The sequence below is a fragment of the Schizophyllum commune genome, assembly GCF_000143185.2.
Source record: "Schizophyllum commune H4-8 unplaced genomic scaffold SCHCOscaffold_9, whole genome shotgun sequence".
Taxonomy (NCBI): domain Eukaryota; kingdom Fungi; phylum Basidiomycota; class Agaricomycetes; order Agaricales; family Schizophyllaceae; genus Schizophyllum; species Schizophyllum commune.
In genome coordinates, this window is record NW_026089546.1 from 1720745 (window position 1) to 1745757 (window position 25013).

The window sequence follows — 25013 nt, forward strand, 5'->3', positions numbered from 1 at the left end:
TCCGGAGGGGCAGCCTGCCGAGTCGACTTCGTTTCAACCGACATCAAGGAGCGGCGTGAGAGCGCCGTTGGCTGCTCCGAGGCTTTCTCATTTGTCTTCTCCGACCATCTTTGATTCTTCTCCCCACATTTTTGCCTCTGGGCATGCTACACTACTCGAAAAATTGGTAGACATCGCATTTCCCAGCGACGACACTCGACCCGACTCCTTTCCTTTTGCCACGCACGACCGCAACAGTCCTCTCGACACCGGCGCCAACAAGCTGCCCGTGTATCCCCCGGCTCCTATCCACGCCGCGCCCACGATGACTGCCGCGCTGCACGCGTCACGCCCCGAGCTCTCCATGTACACCCACGCCCTCGACATCGACTTTGGCAGCGACAACCGATATCCGAACCTTTCCGCCAGCCTGTCCGCCCAGAGGAACTCTCAGGTCGGCAACGCCGGGGGCTCGCGCCCGCAATATACGAACCATATGCTGCTGGGCACACCCGACAAGCCGGCGCTCGAGAGCTCAACCGGGACGCATACCGATGATCAGGCCGCTCCCTGGCTTGGTGACAACGGCGCTAGTCGTCGCCCGACGCCCGAGCCACTGCCGCTAACCCAACCAGCTGAGCAGGCCTCGCCCGCCCATATACCGCTACCCCAGTCGCCCGCGCCCTTCCAGCAGAGCGTCGGCGCGCCCTACTCCTACGTCGACTCTCCACCGCGGCACCTCGCGGAGCGCAATGTCGCCGCCGAAGATACCCCACGTCCCTCCTCCCGCACGCCCGCTCCTGCCCTAGCCCCTGGTCCTGCTCAGGATCGGCCGCGCAGCGCCACCCCGAACAACCCGTACTCCGACTCTGTGGCACCGCCGAACTCCCCTATCCAGCGCCAGGCCGCCCTCGCGGCGGGCGCATCTGGCGCGCGCAACGTCAGCGGATCCTATGGGGCGTCCATGATGGCGTCCGCCGGCTACAACCCTCCTGTATCCCCGCGACCGCGTGCCTACGCCCAGCAGCCTACGTACGTCACGCCCGCCGCCGGTCCCAGTGCGCCCCAGGCGGCGCCTCAAGACAATGGGGGCGAGGTCTGTCTCGAGTGCGCGATGCGCGACCAGGATATGGCCGATGTCGATGTCACCAGCCCTGGCGTCTGGGAGCGGGCGAGCGACGCCGCGTACGAGGATTTGAAGCAGCGGGAGGCCGAGGAGGAGGCGGCTGGCATCGTCAACGATGACCCCAATCGGCCGCGCGCGCGGGGTGGTCTGCTATCCGAGCAGAATCTCAAAGTATGGCTGACCATGGTACGTCCCGAAGTTCTGCCATCGCTGACAGTTGCTGAGATCTGCCAAAGAACCCGAAAGAGCCGCAGGCGCGCCAACAGACGCTTGTCAAGTATGTCAAGGCCCAGCGTGCCTTGCTGGAGGCGGAAGGCCTTGCGCACGCCCAGGCGATGCAAGAGGCAAAGATGCTCGATAGCCGCGTACGCGACACCTACTCCCAACTGCGCCGCTCTGCGTACGATATCGGCGTCTCTCCCGCGCCTGCTGGGGATACGACCGGTGTTCGCATCAAGCCTCCCCGGTCACCATCGCAGCCGCCATTTGGCCACACGAAGTCCCACTCACGCGACGTGACCTTGTTGGAGAACGGCATGATTGTGGAACATGTGGACGTGCGGAAGGAGGAACGCGAGGCGCGCGACCGCCGAAGGAAGGAGGAAAGGCGTGCGCGCAAGTCTTCGCGCGGCTCTGCTATCGACGTCATGTCGATAGACCCCGGTCTTCGTCCGTCTTCACACTACTCTCTTGGGTCGCCACGCCCGATGAGCATAGTCACCTCGCCCCACGACCGGCCAGACTTACCCCGGGCCATGTCCCAAGCGTCGTTCTCTGATGTGCAGAGCATGGGCACTCCGTCACCACGCAGGTCACGGTTCATGGGTCTACGGCCAGGTTGGATGAGTTCAGACAGCCTTGCCCCCTCTGGTATGTCCGGCAGCATGATGGACATGCAGTACGTCTTTCCTCTTTTCGTCACTGCTTACGGTGGCTGACTAGTATCAGTGTCGCCCTTCAACGAGAACAGCAGTATGGCACGTATCCGCCGCCAGGTACTGTTGACCTCAACACGCCTCGACGTAGCCAAATATGGCCGCCACCTGACATTGAGGTACAAGAGACCGAGTCCCAATGCGCGACGGCGAAGAAGAAAAAGAAGGGCCTCGCTCGCGTCTGGCAGTTCGTCAAGGGTGGTCCAAAACACGAGGGCGAAGGCAGCAGCCGTCGACCATCGCGCACGTACTCCCGACCTGAGGATGAGCCTCTCGCGCCTCCGCCTCCCCTCTCGTATCTCGTTGACCGACGGCCAGGTGAGCAATTCAGCAGCGGCCGTCACGCCTCCACCCCGTCCTTGCCCTCTCTCGCCTCGCCGCAACTGGGCTATTCATCTGCTGGCGTCCCGTCGTCGACTGCGCCGTCTAGCGTCCTGCCCTCCCCCGACTCTTCCCGCCGATCGGGCCCGTTTGACCTCGATGCAGACAAACAGCGGCCCAACAGCGGATCCGAGGATGTCGATGCGGATCTGCGGCGGGCAGATGGCGGCCGCCCGCGCAGCGTGCACCCGACGACGTCGGAGCCGGACATGCGCTCGCGACTCTCGCAGAGCCTGACGGTCGTGCCGCAGGCGCAGCCTCTGCCGAGGCCGGGCACACAGGACGGGGCGTCGACCCTCAAGAGGGAGAAGACCTTGCCCCCGCTGCCGCCTGGTGAACGCCCGTCGCCGACTGAGGCCCGACCGCGGACGATGTACACCTACGATCCGCGAGGTGCGCCCATGATGCCCATGGGTGCTTCCCCCACGAGCGAGTTCTTGCCTCCGCAGGCGCCCTTCCGCGAGACGGCGATGCGCCGTCAGTCGTTCAGTGGTCTTTCTGCTCGGCCCCCTGTTGACATGAGGACGATGCCGGCTGGCAACCCGCGCGGCTTTGGCGCCCGGTATAACGAGTTCGGCCACTCGCGCCGCTCGCTTGGTCGGCTGGACTACATGCAGGACAAAGGCATGGCCACTCCGCGCAACGTGTCCACGCCATCAGGCAAGCGCAAGAGCCGCTTCCTGTCGTCGCTCTTCGGCAAGAAGCCGTCGATGCCTGAGCGCGAGGTGTACGATGACGCTCCGGTGTACCAGTGGCCGTCGATGCGCATGTCTGGCTCAGAAGGCCCGGAGGACGCCTTTACGAACGGGTATGCGACCTCGAACTCGCGGCATAGCGTGTTCAGCAACGGGCCGGTGAACAGGATGTCGATGATGGGGCGCAAGCCGCTCGAGGAGCTGGTGGCGCAGGATCCCCAGTTCGTCGCATACCGGTACCCGTCGAGCGACCAACGACTCGACCTCCTTCGCTGAGGCGCGGCCCTCTCCCTCTACTCCATATATTCTCCCTCCCGCTTGGTAATCCCATCCGCTCGGTGTTGACCCCAGCGGCTCACGGACCTCCCGAGAGGCACTGAAGTGTACTCTCATGTATATCTGTTCATGCAGCCCGTTGTTTATTGCTCTCAATCGCATCCCGCGCCCCTTCGTTTTACAATCTACAGGTTTCTCTCCTCTCGTCCCGAGTACAGCATGTCTTTCACTTTCCGCCTCTAATCGTTTATCAGCCAGCAAACGGACCCTATGGACGTGTACATAGCACCGCAATGGAGGTTCGCACTGACAGCAATGCAATGAATTGTTATGGGGAGGAGTGTCTGTCGCGATGTGCTTCAAGACCGCGGAGAGCTGAGACAATTTCTGCAACACGTGTAACGGTACCGGGAGGAGGACCGTGACTCAAACGTTGTCGCGCGGGCACGTGTACGCATATCCCGAGGCGCCGGTGGCGCGCGCCGTCACTCCTGACAAAGCTATCGCCACCTGCGCGGGCAATAATTCCAATTCAAAAGGCTTGTTCTTGACTCTCACCATCATCAGCGCGTTCAGTGCATGTCAAGACGCGTAGTGGCTGCCCTCAGAATGCCTACGACGCGCTCGCAGTCCAGAGGGACACCGTCGTCGACGCCGGCACCAGTGAAGCGGAAAGCAGACGACGCAGACGCAGCAGCATCAGCTTCGAAAGCAAAAAAACCTCGCTCGACCAAAGCCAAGCCCTCGACGCCTCGGGTTGCCAAAGACGCGGTCTCTACTGAGTCTCAGCTTGTTCCTCCTCCGCCGCCTCCAACAATACCAGGTTCTGAACCTGAGAAGATTTTGCCTGCGATTCTTACCTTCGACTATGCGGAAGCCAAGCGCCATCTTATCTCGGTAGACTCGAGATTCGAGGAGCTCTTCAAGCGTCTTCCTTGCAAGCCATACGAGCAACTGGAAACCGTTCATCCTTTCCGGTGAGAATCTCGCCACCACAGTAGGTCTTCGACGCAACGATCTCACGTGTCTTCTGCAGCGCGTTGACGATGTCCATCTTGTGAGATATGCCTCTTTCAGGCTGAACTAAGATAAGGCAGACGACTGACGCTGCAGCGAAGGGGTCAGCAGATCTCGTGGCTTGCTGCACGGTCCATAAACCACAGGTTCAGACGACTGTACGACCCAACGCTTCCAGAAAAGCCAACGCAACACTCCGAGTAAGTTTGGGCTATTTTCCCTAGTGCATACGTCAATCGTATTCGTACTGCAGTTCTCGAGACCCAGAAGCCTCCTTTCCAACGCCGGCTCAGGTCGCAAATACCGCGATCCCGACGCTGCGCTCAGCTGGTCTCAGCCAGCGCAAGGCCGAATATAGTGAGCCTGCTCTCACGCGTCCGTGAAGGATCCTCGCTCACGGCCAGCAGTCCAAGACTTAGCGAGGCGCTTCGCGGATGGAAGCCTTTCGACAGATAAGCTCCTCCAGGCAACCGATGAAGAGCTCGCGGAGATGCTGATTGCCGTCAAGGGGATAGGTCGTGTGAGTAGCTTCCATCTGAGCGAGGGTGTCAACCCACCGAGCGCGGCCCTACCCCTATAGCGAACTGATAACCCTGACTTCCCTCTCTCGCCCAGTGGACGGTTGACATGTTCGCCATGTTCTCCCTCCGCCGACCGAACATCCTCCCCGTCGGGGACCTCGGCGTGCAGCGCGGGCTCGCGCGCTGGGTGCTTGCGCTGCACTCAGAGAAGGACCCTGTGGCGATCTCGCCGCAGAAGCTAAGCGATCAGGATAGGGAAGCGCATGCGCAGGCCAGTGCTGCGAAGGAGGATCAGTCGAGCGCGAAGAGGGCGTCCTCCAAACGCGGTGCGACCCCGAAGGCGAAGGACAAAGACGCCGTCCCCGATGTAGCGTCCATGCTCGCGCCGCAGGAGTCCTCCGTCCTCCCTGTGGAAGGCGACCTGGATGGGGTTGCTGCTAACGTCGAGGATGAAGATTCGGACGGCCCTTTGCCGCCGCCGTTTACGCCGTCGGTGAACAAGGTGCTTGCGAGAGGTGCGGAGGATGGACCGCCACCACCGTTACCTGCGGGTCTGTCAGTGACGGAGCTGAGGACGCGGCTGACGGGGAAGAAGAAGATCAAGTGAGTAGACTGCCATACAGTGCTGGTTTGTTGCTAACCAGACGCAGGGGCGCGTTGTTGACGCCTGCGGAGATGGAGGCGATGACAGAGGCGTGGAAGCCGTATCGTAGTCTCGGTACGCTTCTTCACTCGTCCTTCAGGGACCACCACTTACGAGGCGCAGGCGTCTACTACATGTGGACGCTTTCTGAAGGCGAATGAATAACATCCTATATTTTGTCAACTCGGATTCTTGCGCCTCAATTGATAGTGACTTGCAAGACACGATGAAACGAAACTGCAATCTACATTTTATACACACATGAAGGAGCGTAGTGAGAGTGAGATATACCGATGCAAATAGTCCCAAGAAAACAGAACACGATAGCAAAGTTCACGTCGACGGGCCTCTTTTTGTACCCTGGTCCTTAGCTTGTTTCCCCCTTCCTGCTTGATATCCTTCTGATTCTGGATCCTTCTTACTTCGTGCCCTCCTTACTACCTGCCCTCGGAAGCTGTATCTCAGCTTCGTAAGGGACCCCTTCAGCCTGGGTATCCTCGTGCGCGGACCCGGAGGAGTCTACAGGGGGTGCGAATTGTACGCTGATGCGCCATTCCGTTGGAGTTGCCCAGGTCATGGATGGTCCTCCGGCGCCAGCAGAACCGGACTTCATCCCAGCGACGCGGACGGAGATCACCAGGAGTACGATTCCTAGAAAGGCGTATGAGCAAAGCAGGGCACACGTTGAGACCGAACTCACCTATGACGGACGATAGGATCAGCTCCCTGTAAAGACGATGAGTCAGAGTAAATGCGACTGGCTACGGACGACGTGCATATACAGCAGCCCCGGATGCTTAATGTGGTAGAAGACGGTATAGAGGACGAGCGCCGCCAGATATACGGCAGCACTCTCCGATATAATATACGCTATGCGTATGAGGGCGCCATTTCTCCTTGAGAATCGATGGAGATTTGCTCGGGAGGATTCCGAATGCTGCATCCCAAGGCGATAGACGACGAGTCCTGTTGTAAGAATGTTCTGCGCGACAGCTATGAACAGCGATGCGCTGATTTGAGGAGGGTCGCAATGCGACACAGAAGAGGTGAATAACAGCACTAGAGTAGGACGATGTGAACCCATTCATGGTGACGCAGTACGGTTCTTACGCACCAAAGTTCGCCAAGACCATTAGCCAAGGCAGGGAAGACACACGCCAGTCGCCATTCCAGACCGTATGAGTCCTGTACGTCTGTGTCTAGGGGTCAATGCGATACGGGGCAAGTGTCGTACAACTTCTTCGACGTACAGTGAGGAAATCCCCGAGTACCACCTGAGCAAAGGTCATCGTAGCCGCTGCAAATTCGGCTTCTTCGCTGGCGGATGAATCCGGGTGGCCATCGATGGCCTTCAACTTGACCAAGGTTTTAAAGATGGAGAGAACTATCGGATGTCTCAATCAAGTCAAACACGGTGGGCGACGTGAAGTACGCACCAGAGCAAGCAGTTCCGTTCAGATACATAAAGATCGTGACGACGAAATGGACCTAGAGATACAAACGTTCGTTTAAGATGGATCTTCGATGGCGGAAAGCATCCACTTGCCCTGCCTGAGAGGACCTTGCCTATCCCATACTCATACCTCGTCATCATATACTGAATAAACAACGCAGTGTAGATTCCTGGATGAAGACTCGGTTAGCTGCACAGCAGAGGCGACCACGGAGTTTCCGGACCATAGAAGGCGGCCTACGGGGTCGCGAATCAGCAAAAATTGCGCACTCGAGCACGGCCAAAGACTCGAACTGGCTTACCTCTACCCAACTTGCAAGCAGCAACGTCGCAGCAGGCGTAACGGTTCCACCCCCACCGGCGCCTGCAAGGGCGACCATGGCGGTTACGCACAAGAACTGCTGCTGAACTGGATCAGGGGTCTATGCTTGCCCACAGACCGTCAAACATGCCGTGGCGTTGATGGGGTAGTGATCTGTGATCTTAAGAAGCCTATCTGCTCGCCAACATCACAAGTCAAGTAAAGAGAAGACCGGGAAGACGCAACTCTGAGGCAGGTAGACTCGTATAAGAGAAGACACGTACTTGCGCTGGCTACTATGGAAGGCTGCTGATGGAGGAAAGGACCTGTCAGAGCAATGTGGACGGCTCCGCTGCCGTAACACCGTCGCCGGGTATGGTCTGGTGTTCCTCGAGAAGGCTGCGCAGCCGCACTGGACGCAACACAGCTGCGGCTTCCAACGAATATATTTACGGCCATGATAGGATGGTGGTGGTAAAAATACATGGATGTCCTAAAGCGGTCTGGCTGCTCACCGTATCCCAGTAGCAGACGGTGGGGTTATGGGTGAGCTCCTCTTGCTCTCCTCCTTGGTGTTGAAGCTCGGGTGCTGCATCTCTATGCATCGTTCGCCCTCCTCGTCCACCGTCTCTTCATGTGCTGATCTTGAGTCGGCGGCGGCGGGGGCGAACTGGACGCTGATGCGCCATTCTGAAGGCGGTTGCCAGGTCATGGAGGGACCACCGGCAGAGCCAGTCTTCATGCCTGCGAATCGAACGGATATCGCGAGCAGGACTATGCCTAGAAAGCGTTGAGTCAGTCTGGAAGGTTGCGGGGAGGAAATTTATTCCTACCTGCCACCGACGAGAGCATGACCTGCCTGCGCAACAGGTCAATCAGGGATAACAGAAAATGAGTGGACCGTGACGGACGTACAGATAGATTACGGCGAAGTGCCTGAGCTGGAAAAGGATTGTGTAGATAACGAGCACGACGAGGTACATCGCCGCAGACTCTGAAATTATGTAGGCCATGCGAATGAGGGTACCACTTTGTCGCGAGAACCGATGCAATCCCGCCCGAGAGGACCCGGAGTGTTGTGATACGAGGCGGTAGACGAGGAGCCCGCTGGTGATTACGTTCTGTGCGACGGCGAGAAAGAGTGCGGCGCTGATTTGGCGAATGTCTTGGGACGTTGCCGAGGTGAATAGCAGAACTAATTTACGTTGTTGATCAGTCCATGTTTCGGACAAATGAGAGGCGGCTCGTACTGAAGGCTGCAAGTAAAGTGAGCCATGGCACGGCGGTGACTCGCCAGTCGTGATCCCAGATCAGGTGCGCTCTGTATACCTAGAGAACATCTATGAGATATCGGGACGCGAACAGATGCTGGATTTTGCCCGCGCACGATGAGAAGGTCCCCCAGCCACAGCTGAATGTACGTCAGGATGCCCGCTGCAAGTGATGCCTTTCCGGTTGCGGGCGAGACGGTGTGGACGGCCTCAAAGTTGGTGAGAGTCGTATTGACATAAACGGAGAGCGCTGGAAACCCCAGCGTAAGATGAATCAATGCGCAGGCGCATAAGGAAGACAACTGACCGGAGAATGCGGTCCCATTGATGTACATGAGGACCGTGACAACGAAGTACACCTGTGGATGACGAACCTATCAGGAAAGGTTTTTGTTGAGGCTCGCACAAGTGCCTCACCTTGCCTGGGACCGCCGATCCGATGCCATACTCGAACCGATTGATGATGTATTGAAAGAATAAAGCCGTATATATACCTGGAGGGATATATGAGTCTGCGTCCTCCAGCCAGGGAGTCGCGTACCGTAGAAAGCAGCCTGCAAATCCCGATCAGCCACAGTGCGCCGATAGCATATGCGATGAGCTCACCTCTATCCAATTCGTCATGGCCAGAGCTACTGGAGGGATGGGGGCGCCCTGACCATCGTCTGGCCAGACAGTCATGGTGGTTGAAGAAAGAGGACGTAGCCTATGAACCGCACATGGCTCGAGACGAGCGACGAGGACTCAGAAGCAGACGTGTGATGGCGGGTGTGATGTATGGGCGCTTGAAGCCGCCGGGTTGTCGTACCGACAACTGTGCAGGGTCTCCAGGAGCAGCGACATCAGAAATTCGAAATGGAAAAGCCGGCGGTAGTGGCAGTGTCCCCCTGGGTCGCCTAAAAGTCGGACAGCATTCCTAAGCCACAAGCAAGCTGCCCCCTTCCGAAGAGCAGAAAAATGATGTGTGGGATCCTTGCACAACCGCTAGCTGGATAGATAAGGGATCGTGGGCACGACCGTACTCACGATCAACACGGGAGCTCCCAAACCTCCACGGTATCCGTGTGCGCAGACACGTGGAGTGGCATTCGCTCGGACAGCGACGACACCGCGACCAATCTTCCAATCGGAGGTAAGTTGAGCATCCAATGAGCGCCCTTGCCACCCAACTATCGTCGCTAGGACCTCGCTCGAGGAATTTAATTTCCCTCGCCGTACCGCATGGTCTGAGGAGCGACCGCCAACCTGGCAAACGTCATACGCGAGTAAGTGCAAAGATCAAGCGTCTTCAAGGGTGAACAGCCGCCGCGAAAGAGCATACCGAAGGGCAAGCACTGTTGACAACGGTCACCCAAGCGAGCCCTGTTCGTCGGCAGAGGAAGGGTAAGTCCACCTTGGGGCAACTTCTGCCTGAACTTCAGGAAATGCTGACATGTCTACGGCGGGCTACGTCGGCTCGGATAGCTGCCATAGCCAAATCGAACATTCCCCATTACTCCCGTGTGGATAGTAGCCCGCTTGCTTCCCGTAGGCTCAGATAGCACACCATACTTTCTGCTCAGGGGTGCATAGTTTTGCATAGCAGGCCCGTTATGGGTAGCTATCTCGTAGTTCAGCCACTTGACACGACTATGTGGATGACTCGTAGCATCTACGGGTTGATTGAAGCACGCAGATGAATAGGAAACAAACAAGATTACATTTCAACGACAACTACACTAGTACATTGGGTTTACTACCACTACGATTCTGGGGTTGCCCCGCCCCTCACTCACGCCCGAGCACGACATCTCCTCCGTATCCAGCACATCCCGCTAACCGCTCCACTGCCTCCACCAGACACCCCATACTCCCCGTTGAAAGTTCCTTGCCGTGGACTACGCCAAGGGCTTGACTGGCAGTGACCCGGCTTCGAGCCAGGCTGGCGAACCCAACCTCCAAACTGTGCGTGGGATGCGAGTCGGCGAAGGCGAGAAATGCGCGCCTTACGCAGCGCACTCGCAGTAGTGGTCTCAGGAGGTGTAACGTGCTGTGTCTAGAGGTTCATGTAAGCTGTAGCGATCAAGGTGTAATGTTACACTCACCTTTATTGCCGAGGACTGTGCTGACTTCGGGCTGTCAGCACTAGCACCGACACCGTCTTGAGCCCGGGAAGAAGTCATGTTAGCTGATTCTATGGACGGAGACCGCACACGCACTATACACCGAGAAGACATAGCCGCTGACTCAGACGCGCGTCTGCGAGCGGGTGCCAGTGCGAGGACAGGCATCCCGAGTCACTGGCCAGCGCAGAGCACGACTCCGTATGTTATTGAGGTCGCATACACAGGTGAGAGGTCTGAGAGGAACGCCTACATCAGCGACAGTATCAGCGAGGAACTTGGGCGATGGAAACAAGACGCGACGCGCAATTTCGGCGGACTGGATCGGAGCAACGTGACCTGGCGCGATTTGCCGGCGGAGTTCGAAATGACTTGTAGGAAATTTCCATCTAATCGGTGCTCACAAGTTCACGTCTCTCCCTTCATCTCTGTCACCCCGCTCCTCGCACGACGTCGTGGCGCAAATGGCGCGCTACGTGGGGACGGTACGCCGTGATACGACGTCCCCGTTCCCTTCCCCATCCAGGTCCAGGCTTCATGCACCATGCAGCGCGGCAGCTCGCCGTTAGCGGGCCAGGAACGAATTCTCCACGTACGCCGTTATACAGCGCTTCCCTCGCCTCCTCCTCCTCCTCCCGCTTTCTGTCCAGCTTCAAGCCTGATGAGATGGGTGAGGAGATCGGGAAGAGTCGACAAACAGGTAGAAGGCTGTATGCTATTACTCGGTATTTTAGGTTGTGATAAGCTCTGTGGCGGCGTGAGGCCTTTATAATAGTATCTTACTTCATGTTAGCTGTAGGAGTCATCCATATAATTGACTTAGCACTAACTCAAACTCTCGAGTGCTATGATTTACAGTAGTACAAGTGCGCTGATAGTTCGCGCCGCTGCCGAAACATCTAAGTATGCTCTATCGAGCACTGTATATTGAAGCAGTCAACTACGACGTGGATAATAATGGTGTGGACTCCTACAGCTGACTACGAGGTGCTATGCGGCTCCGCCTCGCAGCTATGGTCGACTATCCGAGCCTACCGGGGCAATGCGCACGCGCGAGTACTACGACAGTGTCACATAGTTTTGAAGACGTCACGATACCGACGGGGCATTCCCTGATGAAGTGCGAGGTCGGAATGAAAGGGTATATATAGAGCTGGGTAACCTGGCGAGCAGGAGGCGCCAGTGTTATGGTACAGTAGATGGTATCCTTCATGTCCGTTGGCCCTCTGCTCGTCTGTGACACAAGGGACATACGTGCGCAAGCCGCGCGCGGACGGTTGATTCGCTGCGGATTTGTTAGTGCCACGTATCCACGAAGAGGCAGGGAAAATCGTACAATGCGATCTTGCTACTCATCCCCTTCGTCGTACTGCCCATGCCAACGTTGCGCAGTACGGTGTCGCCGAATACAGGCAGATTATCACCTCCGTCGACGCACGAAGCGTGCGCGACATGGCGGCAAAAGAAAAGGATGACGACGCCTTGCGCGTTGTTCGGTAAGGACTTCTCGCAAACGGGGCATGTACTCTTGCCTGAAAAACTTCAGCGGGGCGGTACGCATTCCCGGAAGAGACGTCATACCGGTTAGGAAGAACCCGCTCGTCTGATTGCTCTGCAACCTTCGGGATAACTGCATGTTGTCGCTGTTGAGTATCGCCTGACAACCCTCGAGCAGCGATATCTGCAGATGGAAGTCTTGCAGAATCTTGATTAGCGCTTCTTTTAGCCCAGGGATCTCAAGCCCGTTCTTGATGCGGCGAATAAGGCGAATGGGGTCGATTTCTGGGCCGACGTTCTCCAGCAAGCCGCGTATGAACGCTGGCATCCGTCAGTGGTGCGCATGATGAAAAGCGTGGACGGAGGGGCCATACCAGGGCGCGTCTCTGAGTACTTCAGGAGGTCCTCCCAAAGGTCGTGGTCGTTCTGCTCCTTTGCGAAGTCGATAGCCTGAAGCATGGTTCAGCAAGAGCACGCTACATCCTAAGAGACTATGTACTCGGTTGACGTCGCCGAGACGCTCGATGATGAGGGTGAGAGCCTTCTTGTTGTCGCCCATTTGACCTAGCAGGAAGACCATTTCCGGAACAAGATCGCGCTCCTGGCAGACTTTGTAGGCCTGCGGATGACTCCGTCAGCCGAGGCCCTGCGGCAAGTAAACTGAGCATACCCTCTCTAGGTTGTACTCCGAACTGGCACGCAGGAACCCGATTAACCGGGAGGCATCGTGTTCCGCAAAGAGCTTGACCAGAAGGTCCCCGTAGTCGCTAGCGACATGCGGGTCGCGCTCCAGCAGCGCGCTCAAGTACAGGAAGAGGAAGTATGGGCGTCTTCCCAGTTGTTGAACGACGCGACCAGTAGGTATCGAATGTTCGTGATCGACAAGAAGCCGGATAGCCTCGCTGTCGCGGTCGTCTACAGTCTCACCGGCATCCCGCCTCCTCTTCATCAACTCAGCATCGAACTCGACCAGTAGGAGGGCTTGATCCTGCACGTCGGTGTAGAGGTTGTGGTCCTTGATGAGGTTGAAAACGTCGGGGCGGCGGAGACGCAGGAAGTAGTGAAGCGCTTTCCCTGGCTGACGATTTGCTACATAACTGCAAGAAACAGTCAACACGAAGCGGTCACTGAATGCTATGTTCACATACAGTTCACCGAGAGCCTCCATGAGTAGCCGGGTATCGGTGCTCGACGGCGCAGAGTACGCCGCCCGATCGAGGTCCGCTTGGACAGCGACGATGACGGCGGGAATATCGTAGATGTCCCGAGGCCAGGTCTGAATGGTGTGGACCAGCGCTTGTCGGTCGTGGCTGAGGAAATAGCCCAAGATCATTCCGTATACCACTGGATCCAATCGGGGAGCGTCCGTAGGAACGAAAGGAATGACAGCCTATACAGCGAGTTAGCTAGCTGGCAAACCCGCCGGTCGTCCATCGTACCTGTAGATGCCTCTTTTCCGCAAAGACGAATATCCGGTGCTCCCATCGCTTTGAGTCGTGCCCGCAGACCTTTGGACATAAGCGTGCTGCCTTCTCGTACTCGCCTATGACAGCTAGTAAGCAAAGCGATGTTCTAGCATCTTGGAAAACAGTGTACCTTGGCGAATGAGGTAGTCAACGTACTTCGTGCCGATGGCCACGGCATTCAACTCCTCATCCCGCGCATCTTTACTATCCCGACTCAGCTCCTCGATACCCTCCAGCGCCTCCTCATACCGCTCTCGCTCCACAAGCCAGGCAATATGGTCCCTAGCATCCCTCGGTCTCGCGATCACGATATCCCGCGGGCTCAGGACAACGTAGCATTGGTCACCGCCCGCGTCCGTCTCCGGGGTGGTTCCATCCACCTTAGCTAATGCGTAGTCGTTGCATTGCCAGGACTGGTATCCGGCCACGCTGAGTGCGTCATTCGCGAGCTCCTCGCCCGAGCGCGAGATGATGCGCAGCTCTGGACGGTCGGCGAGCTTGCGCTTCTGCGTCGAAGAGTCCGCAGGAGCGTCGTCAGCTCGAAGGATGGAGGTATCGGGGGGGTAATATGCAAGGACGAGGAGGGAAGTGAGGGTGCGAGTGGCGTGTGTCTTGGACTGCTGGGAGCTGACGCTGCGGTGGTCGTCATATATAACTGAGGGTCCGGAGGGCATTGGGTGGGGCAAGATACCGGCTGCCATGCAGTCTAGCTGGAAAACGGCCGTGATCTCGACGAAGAGCGAAGGTGCGTCCGAGACACCTGCATTGGGGCCTGTCGTACGCGCTCGCACCCGCGCTACCTTGATCAGGTCCGCCCACGCAATGAGCAGCGTTGCATCGTCTTGCCAGTGCAGCGTACACCGAAAGAGGTCCGCGCGCGGGCTGTCCGCCGGCCGGTCGATGAAGGTGATGCGCGAGCGCGACGCGGTGTCGTAGATCTTCACGCCGATGTCGTTGGCCCAGGCGATGAGCCTGCCGCGCCAGCGCACCTGCCAGATGGGACCCTCTCCGGTGTGCAGGACGGTTTCGCGTGGGCCGAGCCAACCGCGCTCGCGGTGGACGAGGGAGCCGGAAAGGCCGCCACAGACGAAGGCACGCGTAGTATGTTGGGAAAAGCCGGGCTCGAGCGCGACGGTGCGCACGGGGCGGCGCATGTCAAGGTCTTGGGTCTCGGGGGAGGTGAGGGATAGGACGAAGACATGGCCTGAAGTTGGTATGAGCGCGTATGCAGGGGAAGCATGGCATGAAGCGCACCGTCCATGGAGGCCGTCGCTATGAAGTCTTCGTCGAGAGCAATGTCTGTGATGCTCGCGAGGTGCTTCTTGTAGGACTTGACACGGGTACCATTGAGGTCGAGGATGTGGACGACGCCAGCATGAGTGCCTATGACCTATGCCAATAAATATAGGCGCCTGGAGAGCGGGTAGCATACGCACTATACGTTTGTCCTTCTGCGATATGGCCAGTGCCGACGCAGAGTCCTTGAGGAATAGCTTTGGTACATCCCCTTCGAGGCGCGCGTACTTCAGTGCCGGTTCGACGTCTTCGTCGTCCTCATCGTCCTCCTCGCTCTCGTCCCCTTCTGATTCTTGTGCCCCGTCTTTCGTCGATGTATCTTGCACGCTGGAAGAGCCGGAGGTCTGCTCCTCGTCTCCCTCTTGTTGCTCATCATCTTCATCTTCCTCCTCGTCGGACGACTCCTCGCTCCCTGACGTAGTGGCGGGATCATTAGTCCGGCCATCATCAGCGATGCTCATCTCGTCCGGACTGTCGTGTATCTCGTTGTGCTCCCCATCATCTAGGACGACCTTGTCGTCGGTCGCAGGCGCGCCATTGGTCTCGGGAGCCACGGGTGGAGAGTCGACATTCGCCTGCATCAACGTTGCGCACGACGAGGCGCTTAGACGCGTGCTCGAAGCCTGCCGGCCAAAAGGGGAAATGTCCCCGCTCGGTAACAATACTCTAATCTGGACCCACAAACCCTCGTGTCACAAGCGATAAAAGGTACTCTAATAACTGTGTATTCTGAACCTGGTGAACTGTAGAGGGCAGTTCTGGGGAACAATCAGGATTGCCAGCGATTGACAGGGCTTGCCAGAGATCCTGAATCGCGGAAGTTCCGTGCAGAACGCTGGAATTCCGACGTCCGATCACATTTGCGTTGACCCACTGAGCCAGTTACCCAGCCATGCCATAGAATAGTTGAAACTAAGAAAACTGTCTGCGCGCTGAGGATGACGCAAGTTGATAGCCCGTTGTGTATCTGTCCTGAGATTGGGACTTTCCGGCCAGTTGGGATGACGATGGGCACGCTCGCGAGCCCGAAAGTTCAGGAGCGAAAACCTGACAAGCATCAGCATAATGAACGCTTCCTGTACCCTCCAGGACCACTCGCCCAGGCTTTAACATCCATTTGTGGCCACAAACTGCCACATCGCGTGAGAAAGGGTTACGATTTCTGGAATTGTATTGGGGCTGATCGATTTTCATCATCATCTCGACTCCTCCTCTTCCTCGAGTCAGCCAACCCTCCGTATCTCTTCAGCCCAGTGCATGTCTCAGTCTACCGCCGCCAAGCCTTCGCTCCAGGGGGTACGCATCAAAGCCAGAAAGCGCGCCGTCAAGGCGCAAGCAAAGCACGAACCTGCAGGTGCGTACGACACGCCTCCGCCCCACGCGCCGTCTAACCCCCCTCCCCCAGTCTTCCGCGACCAACTCTACAAGCACCTCGAGACCGTCCCCGAGGGCGATTTTGACGCGTTCACTACCAAACTAGTCCAAGCCGGATCCACGCTCGAGTTCCTCAAATATGCAGATGCCCTCTTCGAGATCATCCTCGTCGGCGGCCTCCTCCAGCCCGGCGGCAGCTACCTCGACGACGGCGCCCCCGTCTCGCCTTTCACCATCTTCAACGCCCCCGAGCCGGTGCAGATAGCCGATCTCAAGCCGTATGTCGATGTGCTGAACAAGCTTATCCGGAGGTGCGTGTCCTTCGCGTGCAGGGCGCGTTGTTTTTGCTGATGATTCTGCGCAGGTACAAGTACCTGCAGAAGCCTCTCGAGGAGTCCGCCCTGCCGACGCTGCTCCAGTACATCCATAGGTGGACCCCTGCGCAGAAGGACAAGCTCGCCCTCACAACAGGGCTGCTCATCGGGCAGGGCCTCGCCAGCGCATCCTGCTTGCAGTCGCTGACGAAGGACCATCTCTTGAAGAATGGTGCGTGCAACGTCCTCGGAATACTGCGCGATCCTCTGTGCACCTCGCTTCTTCTAGCGTTTCTCTGCGCCCTCCGGTACCCCCACTGCACACTGCTCGACCTTGTACCCCCCTTGTCCCGCCCTCCTATCCTACTTTTCTCCCCTTCTTTTCCCCATCTCCCCCCCCCCCCCCCCATCCACCCCAGGTGTAAGCATGGGTGTCTCGGACGTCGATTTCTGCAGTGGTCATGGGGAGAGGGGACTGTTCATTACCCGCAATTCTGTCCGCGTGCATCATTATCGAGATGCTTTGCCTCTCCTACTTCTTGGCACGCTCTCTCTACTTCTCCATCTGCTTCCCCGCGTATCTCTCCTGCTGGTGAGCACTCTGAACTGACAAGTCCCTCCAGACGTCTCGATTGACGTCCTCACCCTCGTCTTCCGCGCCTTCCTCACTGAGCAGGGCATGGAGCACCTTGCCAGTGCGCTCAAGAAGGGTGGTATCAAGGATCTCCTGCTCTTTTTCCCCGCCAACAAGCGCGATGCAAAGAGCCTGGAGGAACACTTCCGCGCAGCCGGCCTCCCCCAGGTGTCTGACTGGTATATCAAGAAGCAGAGCGCGGCGTTCAAGGATAGCCTCACGGCTGATCTGCGTGAAATGTCCGAACGTGAGGAGTCGGCAGAGGCAGTGAGTTGTGAATCTAAAAGAATTGTCCAGTGACTAATCGTACTTCCAGATTGTCGCTGCCGTCAAGGCCAAGCAGGAGGAGACACCCATCCCAGAGGCCGATCTGGTTCAGTGCCTGTGGCACGGCCTGATGAGCTCTGTTGACTGGAGCGCACGCGCAGACCAAATCGAGAGTCTAGCGCTTCGCGAGGTGGCGGTGAGTACTCGCTCAAGCGCTTTCGTTCGCTAAATACTGACGACGACTCGTCAGAAATTCGCCCCCATCCTCGAGCCCTTCTGCTCTGGGCCGAAGTCACAGGTTGCGCTCATCAACATCGTCCAAGTGTATTGCTACGAAGATTCCCGTGTCATGAAGGCTTTCCCGCAGATTCTCAAGGTGGGGTTGCGTATACGTGCACGCGTGTGTTAAGCTAACCGCGACATGCTACAGGTGTTGTACAACAAAGACTGTATATCAGATCAGGCGATCATCTACTGGTTCCAGAAGGGATCTAAGCCGCAGGGCAGGCAGCACTTCCTTAAGGCGACGGAGCCGTTGGTCAAGGTGTGTAGACATACTTTTGGAAGGAAGGCTGGTTGCTAATTGATTGCGTAGTTCTTGCAGGAGCAAGAGGAGGAGAGCGACGAGGAAGAGGAGTAAATTCGTCTTACATGAACGACGTTCTTTACCTTGGTTGAAGGCCAGCCCTTCGCAGCTGCTGGCCATTCGTGAATTGAAGTGCATTCCATTCGATCTCAGGACGTTCCGACGACGATGTATCGCTGTAGGTATGTCTACTCAAAGCTGGAGGAGCTGATAGAAGTATCATAAGCGGGCGGGGAGGGCCCACGTGGTTGTCCACTCTCAAGATTGATTGAAGACGTTCGACGGCGTCATCTCCTTTCAGCAGTGTTGGGCGGCCACTGGCGGTCGATGGAAGTCCAGCGGCCAGTCTGGCACATGGCCCTGGAATTTCCGCTGGATTTCCAGATGGCGTGGCCATCGGTGATCGGCCCGAAGTGCGGTCGGCTATTGCCGGCACTGCTCGCCCTTCCTGGGTGAAGTCTATAATGTGGTAGACTTACGCTCCAATCTGCCCCGCGACGCTGCTCGGGACGATGAGAACGAGATATCTGAGACCTGGCCGTGGACTCAAGGTGGTTCTGTGCAGGGGAAGATCTCAGATTTGTACAGGTTCGAGTCGAAGGCCTGGGAAGAACTGTCGGAGAATGACTCAGAGCGCCTCTAGATGAGGAGCTGGTACTGCTCAACCTGCTCGATCTCGGTAACGAAGGGGTGGAGGACGACGAGAATGTAGTGGACATAGACGAGACTGCCGCAGATGTACTCAACTTTGCATAATAATTGTGCTCAAGACAGCTTATTTCTTACACATGATATCAGTCTGGCAGTGCATGTATATACCCACTACACGGCACTTCATCAAATACGGTCGCAGACAAGCGCACAGGCGCGCCATCACAGGTACCTTCCTTCTATGGCCATGGCCAGCGGCCAGTCACGGGCCAGTGGCGGCTAGCGTGACACCAGTCACGGACGCTGGAATTCCAGCTGGCCGCCCATCACTGCCTTTCAGACTTCCCTTTCTCGTTCGCAAACAGGAATATGGTCCCCGCTGTACTGACTGCCGCTCTCCCGCTGAGTCCTCGTTTCTGACCAGTCCTCCCAGTCGGCTCGTGATTGCATTTGTCGCCCGCCTGTGGTGGTCTCGGCCCTGTGTTGAGTACCGTGATTTTGCAAAGTGACGCGGTTGATGTCCCTGTTTTACTAACTCTCCGAGCGCAATTATGGCAGCCCCCTTCGCCCCCCCACTAGTAAGTTCTACCGCAGGCTTCTCGAAATGACGCTGCTCCGAGCAAGGGTTTCGACGATCCCCTCCTCCTTGTCGTCCTTCTCGGGTTTATGACAGCCGATGACGAAGAGGATGAGCGCTAATCGTTGCAATTCTCCTAAAGTTGGTCCGCCACCGCGATGCGCCCTCGGGCTTGTGCCGACGATGAGATCACGTCCCTTCTCGAACGGATTAGACCAGAGCGCATGGAACCAAATCCGAGCACTCAAGTGTGCGTGCGCTTATAAACCCGCTCTTTGTCCGCGGCGCCTCCCCTCCCCGGTTGCCTTCGACCGCGATCATCACACTGGCGGCCGCGCGCGTATATATGCAAGCGCGCTCCTGAACGTTGCGGATCTTCGACCTCTCCCTCCGTGCCAAGACCATGCTCGGTGCTCGGCCTCTTCCATATTCGGAGGACAAGGTCCCTTCGAAGGTGGACAAGCACACCTCGATGCTCCTCCGCCTCTCGCAGCGGCGGCATCTCTCCTGGCTTGCTACTTTGCCCTCCTGGGATCAGCTCTTTGGCGATGCCTGGCGGGATCTGTTTACCATGGCCATCATTGGTGTCGTCGTGAGTGCCACCACCATCTTGCATACGACCGCTAACGCCGATCAGGGCCTCGTCTTCCACTTTGACAATGTGGTCCTCGGGGGGAACGATATATCATTCATGCTGTGGAACGAGCACAACGAGTTTGTAGCTTATGTGCGTGTTAGGCCTTCGATTTGCCCGCTGCTCGCTGACCATCCTACACAGGAAGTTGGCAAGCCTCGATTAGACAACATCATCCACATCTGGCTGTCCGCCCTCCTCGCTATCCTGGTCCCTTCAATATTCTTCGTCCTCGCCCAATTACGCGTCCGGAGCGTATACGACCTCTACGTAGCATTTTGGATGAACATGCGTGCCGTCGTTACAGGCAGTCTATTTCAAGTAATGAACAAGACACTTATTGTAAGTCTTTCACCAGCCCGTCCTTCTCGCCTCTCTAACTTCCGCATAGGGCGGCCTGCGCCCTCATTTCCTCGACGTCTGCCAGCCAGACCCCTCCCTCGGTCCGGGTAACGGCACGGGCTACCATGGCCTCTACTACACCTGGGACATTTGCCAGGGCACCCAGCGCTCCTGGATCAAGGACTCCGTCAAGTCCTGGCCCTCCGGCCACACCACCGTCGCCTTCGCCGGCTTCACCACCCTCAGCCTCTACCTCAACGGCAAGCTGAAGATCTTCTCCGACGAGCGCGCAGCGGTATGGAAGCTTGTCCTCTTTTTCGCGCCGCTGCTGGGCGCTACGCTTATTGGCGGTTGCATGATCCTTGACCACTCGCACCATTGGTACGATGTGTTTGGAGGTGCGGTGATTGGGATTGGGTCCGCGTTCTCTGGGTACCGAGCGAACTATGCGTCAAGTGAGTCACAGTCACTTTGTGCGGGCGCATCCTACTTCTGCTGTTTTGCCTTCTATCATCTGGCCTCGCAACTGTTCTGCTGATCACAATTTTCCATCTATTCAGTCTGGGACTACCGCTTCAACCACATTCCCCTCCAGCGCGCCAAGGTGCGGTGGAACCACCGAGGAGAAGAGGCCCCCGCGGGGCACTTCACGTACTCGACCGCGCCCGAGAACCGCTTCCCGGATTTCGCCCACGGCCACCGTATGGAATGGGCGCCGTATGGGGGGCCGACGGATGCAGTGGACGGCGCGCTGACTCGAGATGATGACCGCTCGGCGAGAAGGAGGTGGAGGGGGTCCGGGAGTCAAACGGGCGAACATTCTGTGGAGAGCCGAACGAGGGGCTCTATCGAGAGCCGGTCAGCCGAGCCCTCGACTTCGTCACGATCGCCGACGGTCGTACCCTCGCCCGAGTTCGCCCATATACCAGACTCACACGATACCTTGGCAACTTTGCGTAATTCTAACGGTGAAGTGGTATGACCCATGACCGTGCACCTCATCGCTCGCCTCCCCTCTACTCACTTCACCCCTCATTCTTGGCACTTTCACGACTACATAATGATTTACATAGATGGGTTGAAATAGGGTGCGCTGTATTAACGGTATCCTCATATGTGCTAGTATAATATCTAGCACTCATAAGTGCTTTCAAGCAATCAAGGAACTTCTCACAGGCATCATCTGACGGGCTCGCGGCTAAAAACCAAGCGGGGAAGCACAACAGTATATGGTCTTTGTCCGTGTTGACGAATGTGGGTCCGCACTCGGAATTGTTTCCGAAAGGCAGCTTGTTTAATTTCGCGATTTCCGAGTCTTTGACGTCTGCGGCTACCACTGCATGATATGCATGCACACTGGCCGGCCCTTGGATCGCTTGACGATGAGGTAGACTCGTGGGCATGTCCAGAAAAACTGATCACCCGACAAACAAATTATGCCAAACAAGCGCCCATGCCCGACACACGTGTGCGCCTCATTGGTCTTGATCTTCATCCACAAGGCGTCTTCAAAGGACTGATTCGGGGTCATCTAGAAAGGTGAATAATACCTACAAAGCTCGTGGACATGATGACTGATGTACCTAGAAAGGCATGCGCGTCTTAGCAACTCGTCTCTGCGCGCAGTGCGGGAACACGTTAACCTGCACTTACCCTCCGGCACCAAGTATCGATCTCCTACGCGCTGGCCATGTTCCCTCTCCAAACGAGCACAGCGAAATTCGTCAGGATATATCAGCACTGGGCGCATCTCTGGCCGCCATCGATGCCGAATTGTCGTCCATCAAGGCGCGCCTTGCCACCCTCGAGCATCATCGTATTCAGCTCGCCGAAAGCAAATGTCGTAAACAAGCACTGATTGCTCCCATCAACCGCCTTCCGATTGAGCTACTCGAGCTCATCATACACGCTGCCCTGCCACCGACATGGACGACCGCCAGCATCGGTACCACACGTTTCCCGCTCCTGGAGACATGTTACCGATTTCGGCGCACGGCACTCGGCATGCCTGAGCTATGGTGCAAGATAATCGTAGGGGACATGATTGTCGACGAGCGCTTCTGCGCGATCGCACAGCTATACATGGACCGCGCAGGGAGTCGTCCCGTGGACGCCTTGTACGTCCCGGAATTCACCCGTGGGGAGGCCGTATTCGACCAATGGATTATCTCTCACATGGGTCGTCTTCGCAACATCAGATGGCTCGTTGACACGCATGCTCTGCCTGTGACTCGCCTATCCGCGCCGTTTTTGGAGAGTGCCACGTTTATGGCTCATCGGGACATTTCGCTCCATCCCGTCCTCACCATCGTGGACGCCCCTCGCTTATCCAAGGTGACCATACACAACTTTGAGACCCCTTTAGTATTGGATATTCCATGGGCGCAACTCGAGAGCTTAGTCGTTCAGAACACCACACTGCGTCTCGAAAACATGCATACGATCTTGTCTTGCGCGTCTCTCACGACACTGGAGGTCCGTGTCTCCACGGCTGCCAGCGAGCTGCCACACGGCGAAGGATCCACCCAATTTCCCGTCATCACGATGAATGCCTTGCGCTCGTTGAAGCTCGCGGAATGTGGCCTTTCTCTCAGCGCGATCATCTGCGCACCCAATCTACACGAGCTGGAAATGTGGGAGAACACCTGGTGCTTGGTCGAAGTCCCAGGCATCTTCGCGCGCTTCACATCGCCCGTGCGCACGATGCTCGAACGCAGCCCGCCCCGCCTGCACACATTGACCCTCCACGGCTTTCCGTGTTGCAAAGACGACGACGACTTGAACGACATCTTGTCTATCTTGCGCCTTGTGCCCCATGTCAGGCGCCTGAAGCTCGGGTACGACGCCCCAGACGCGTACGATATACCCTTCCTTCATCGGCTCAGCCGCCGCCAGGATCAGCCCTTCCATCTTCCTGACCTGGAACACATCGCCCTCGATTACTACGGCGCCGACTTTGTCCTCTGTCCCGGTTTCGAGGACGCGTTGAGGGAGCTGGCGCTTTCGCGCTGGGGTGTAGGCAATGAGAAGCCTACGGAGCGCATGTCTCTTCACTCGCGTACCTGCAAGCGCGTTAGGGAGTGCTGCTGCGAGGTTCTGGATGAATGGGTAACGAAGATGAAGGTGGAGGGAATTATTTTCAATAAGCTACCGTGTGGGCTCTGCTGACAATTTATTCATACTCGCTATTCCCTTGGACCTCTTGACTTTCGCCCGCAGAGCTCAACTACTTCGATCGGCTTGAGTACCTATGTTTTCTGTTTCCATTATACACAAAATATGCCATTTGGAGAATAAACGATTGCTTAGTCCTTCAGCGTCTCGGTCTTGTAACCACCTGCATACGGCATGTACGGCTTCTTGTAGAAGCTATCGGCGAGATACTCATAGTCGTAGGTTTTCGCGTCAGGATAGAGCTCCTTGAAATCGAGAGCACCTGCTGCTTTCGCCTTCGCGATGGTGTTGTCGCCCCTGACGAAAATGCTGTACCAGTACTCCGTCACATAGCGGAGCAGAATCTGCTCGGTTCCCGCAGCTCGAACGGTTTCCAACTGCTTCGTGATCATCTCCTCGGTGATCTGGTCAGTGTATGTCAGCTGCCTGCGCAATCCGTGACCGAAGTAAGAGCGTAGGCGCTTACCACTTTCTTCTTCTGCAGGACAGCGTCGCCGAGCCTGGCCACCGCCACCTCCCACGTCTTGTTCAGCGTGACCTCATCCTCCCATATGAAGACGGTCTGGTTGAGCGTGCGCTCGTCCGCGATGACGCGCCGCACGTAGTCGCCAATGTGGAAGAGGTCGGTAACGGCGAAGGGCACATCACCACTACCGACGAAGGTGTGCGAGAACTCGGCGTGCATGCCATTGATGTCTGGCGGGTACGGAACGGTGTTCTGAGTCCACCAGCCTACCTCGACGAAGGTGTAGCCAACGCCGGATTGCTTGAGGTAATCACGAATGGCGAGTTTCTGCGTGAACGTGCTGGTGAGCGGGCCAATTCACTTCAAATGGACAGGGGCTGCGCACGTACCTTGTCGTGCATGAGCATCACACCCTTCGGCGCGTCTGTGCCAAAGTCGTCCGGGACGACGCGCTTTACGCCGACGACCTTAGCCGCGTCGATGATCTTCTTCTGCGCTTCGATGCAGGAAGGATGCACCGTCGCGATGACGGTGTCAGCGCCTACGAGGATCTCTTGCAGCCTCTCCTGTGTAACGCTCAGGAGATCCGCCTGGTGTATAGTGACACCGCGCTCGGAGAGCTTGACCACATCTGCATTCGAAGGGTTGCGAGCGACTGCGGCTACGCGCTGTCTAAAGGTGAGAGATCGATTTCAATAATGTGCGAGTGTGACCTACGAAATCGTTACTGGCCAAGAGACTGTCGACTATGACCCGACCTGTCTCTCCTGTCGCGCCGAAGATGACCACAAGTGGTTTGGACTGGGACATACTGACGATTTGCTGATGGTAGTAGACGGAAAGCAGATGAGAGACTTCTGGAAGGTACAGGCCAAAGCATAGGTATTCTTATAGGTTGAGCCCCGTGACCGACTCATGACTGTATGCATAGTCAGCGCATTGTTCCATGACAGAGCTGGGAAGAAAACGACTAACAGGCCTCATCTCCCCTATAATCCGGCCATATCGGCATAAGACCTTCCAGACGCGGTTGTG

The 25013-nt window shown here is 57.1% G+C and overlaps 9 protein-coding genes across 9 annotated transcripts; 6 read left to right on the forward strand and 3 right to left on the reverse strand.

The window, feature by feature from the left end:
* Positions 1–34: 34 nt before the first annotated feature.
* On the forward strand, positions 35–3741 carry SCHCODRAFT_02550036 (uncharacterized protein). Its single transcript, XM_003029416.2, has 3 exons — positions 35–1291; positions 1342–2003; positions 2054–3741. The coding sequence occupies exons 1-3, from the start codon at positions 305–307 to the stop codon at positions 3390–3392; spliced, it is 2988 nt and encodes a 995-aa protein (XP_003029462.1). The 5' UTR covers positions 35–304; the 3' UTR covers positions 3393–3741.
* Positions 3742–3988: 247 nt separating this feature from the next.
* SCHCODRAFT_01215309 (DNA glycosylase) lies at positions 3989–5734 on the forward strand (the record flags this gene model as incomplete). Its single annotated transcript, XM_050341265.1, has 8 exons — positions 3989–4369; positions 4429–4449; positions 4511–4609; positions 4663–4766; positions 4817–4929; positions 5025–5533; positions 5581–5648; positions 5697–5734. Exons 1-8 carry the CDS (start codon positions 4002–4004, stop codon positions 5732–5734), a joined length of 1320 nt encoding a protein of 439 aa, XP_050198928.1. The 5' UTR covers positions 3989–4001.
* Positions 5735–5991: 257 nt separating this feature from the next.
* On the reverse strand, positions 5992–9279 carry SCHCODRAFT_0236724 (uncharacterized protein; the record flags this gene model as incomplete). The annotated part of the gene is made up of 17 exons (XM_003029820.1): positions 5992–6224; positions 6274–6299; positions 6356–6583; positions 6688–6758; positions 6824–6957; positions 7010–7061; positions 7329–7435; positions 7612–7739; positions 7843–8107; positions 8161–8186; positions 8243–8522; positions 8578–8656; positions 8715–8848; positions 8906–8972; positions 9016–9092; positions 9140–9152; positions 9205–9279. 17 exons carry the CDS (start codon positions 9277–9279, stop codon positions 5992–5994), a joined length of 1995 nt encoding a protein of 664 aa, XP_003029866.1.
* An 899-nt stretch (positions 9280–10178) lies between these two features.
* SCHCODRAFT_01327265 (uncharacterized protein) lies at positions 10179–10601 on the forward strand. The gene has a single exon (XM_050341453.1). It carries the CDS (start codon positions 10274–10276, stop codon positions 10490–10492), a length of 219 nt encoding a protein of 72 aa, XP_050198929.1. The 5' UTR covers positions 10179–10273; the 3' UTR covers positions 10493–10601.
* An 850-nt stretch (positions 10602–11451) lies between these two features.
* Positions 11452–15553, reverse strand: SCHCODRAFT_02635249 (vacuolar protein sorting-associated protein 41). Its single transcript, XM_050345855.1, has 11 exons — positions 15100–15553; positions 14918–15053; positions 13794–14867; positions 13637–13740; positions 13346–13587; positions 12868–13294; positions 12697–12816; positions 12572–12647; positions 12282–12518; positions 12037–12232; positions 11452–11985 (listed from the first exon to the last, which is right to left on the reverse strand). The coding sequence occupies exons 1-11, from the start codon at positions 15538–15540 to the stop codon at positions 11910–11912; spliced, it is 3129 nt and encodes a 1042-aa protein (XP_050198930.1). The 5' UTR covers positions 15541–15553; the 3' UTR covers positions 11452–11909.
* Positions 15554–16167: 614 nt separating this feature from the next.
* SCHCODRAFT_02635253 (ARM repeat-containing protein) lies at positions 16168–18367 on the forward strand. Its single transcript, XM_003029418.2, has 8 exons — positions 16168–16313; positions 16365–16644; positions 16698–16879; positions 17271–17548; positions 17598–17744; positions 17799–17924; positions 17979–18092; positions 18144–18367. Exons 1-8 carry the CDS (start codon positions 16217–16219, stop codon positions 18186–18188), a joined length of 1269 nt encoding a protein of 422 aa, XP_003029464.1. The 5' UTR covers positions 16168–16216; the 3' UTR covers positions 18189–18367.
* Positions 18368–20053: 1686 nt separating this feature from the next.
* Positions 20054–21320, forward strand: SCHCODRAFT_02670638 (acid phosphatase/Vanadium-dependent haloperoxidase; the record flags this gene model as incomplete). The annotated part of the gene is made up of 4 exons (XM_003029419.2): positions 20054–20089; positions 20141–20338; positions 20388–20793; positions 20899–21320. The coding sequence occupies 4 exons, from the start codon at positions 20054–20056 to the stop codon at positions 21318–21320; spliced, it is 1062 nt and encodes a 353-aa protein (XP_003029465.2).
* A 524-nt stretch (positions 21321–21844) lies between these two features.
* SCHCODRAFT_01327336 (uncharacterized protein) lies at positions 21845–23575 on the forward strand. The gene is made up of 2 exons (XM_003029420.3): positions 21845–21877; positions 21926–23575. The coding sequence occupies exon 2, from the start codon at positions 21932–21934 to the stop codon at positions 23504–23506; it is 1575 nt and encodes a 524-aa protein (XP_003029466.1). The 5' UTR covers positions 21845–21877; positions 21926–21931; the 3' UTR covers positions 23507–23575.
* SCHCODRAFT_02373661 (NAD(P)-binding protein) lies at positions 23575–24895 on the reverse strand. The gene is made up of 4 exons (XM_050342506.1): positions 24696–24895; positions 24368–24646; positions 23979–24305; positions 23575–23916 (listed from the first exon to the last, which is right to left on the reverse strand). The coding sequence occupies exons 1-4, from the start codon at positions 24786–24788 to the stop codon at positions 23644–23646; spliced, it is 972 nt and encodes a 323-aa protein (XP_050198931.1). The 5' UTR covers positions 24789–24895; the 3' UTR covers positions 23575–23643.
* Positions 24896–25013: the final 118 nt, after the last annotated feature.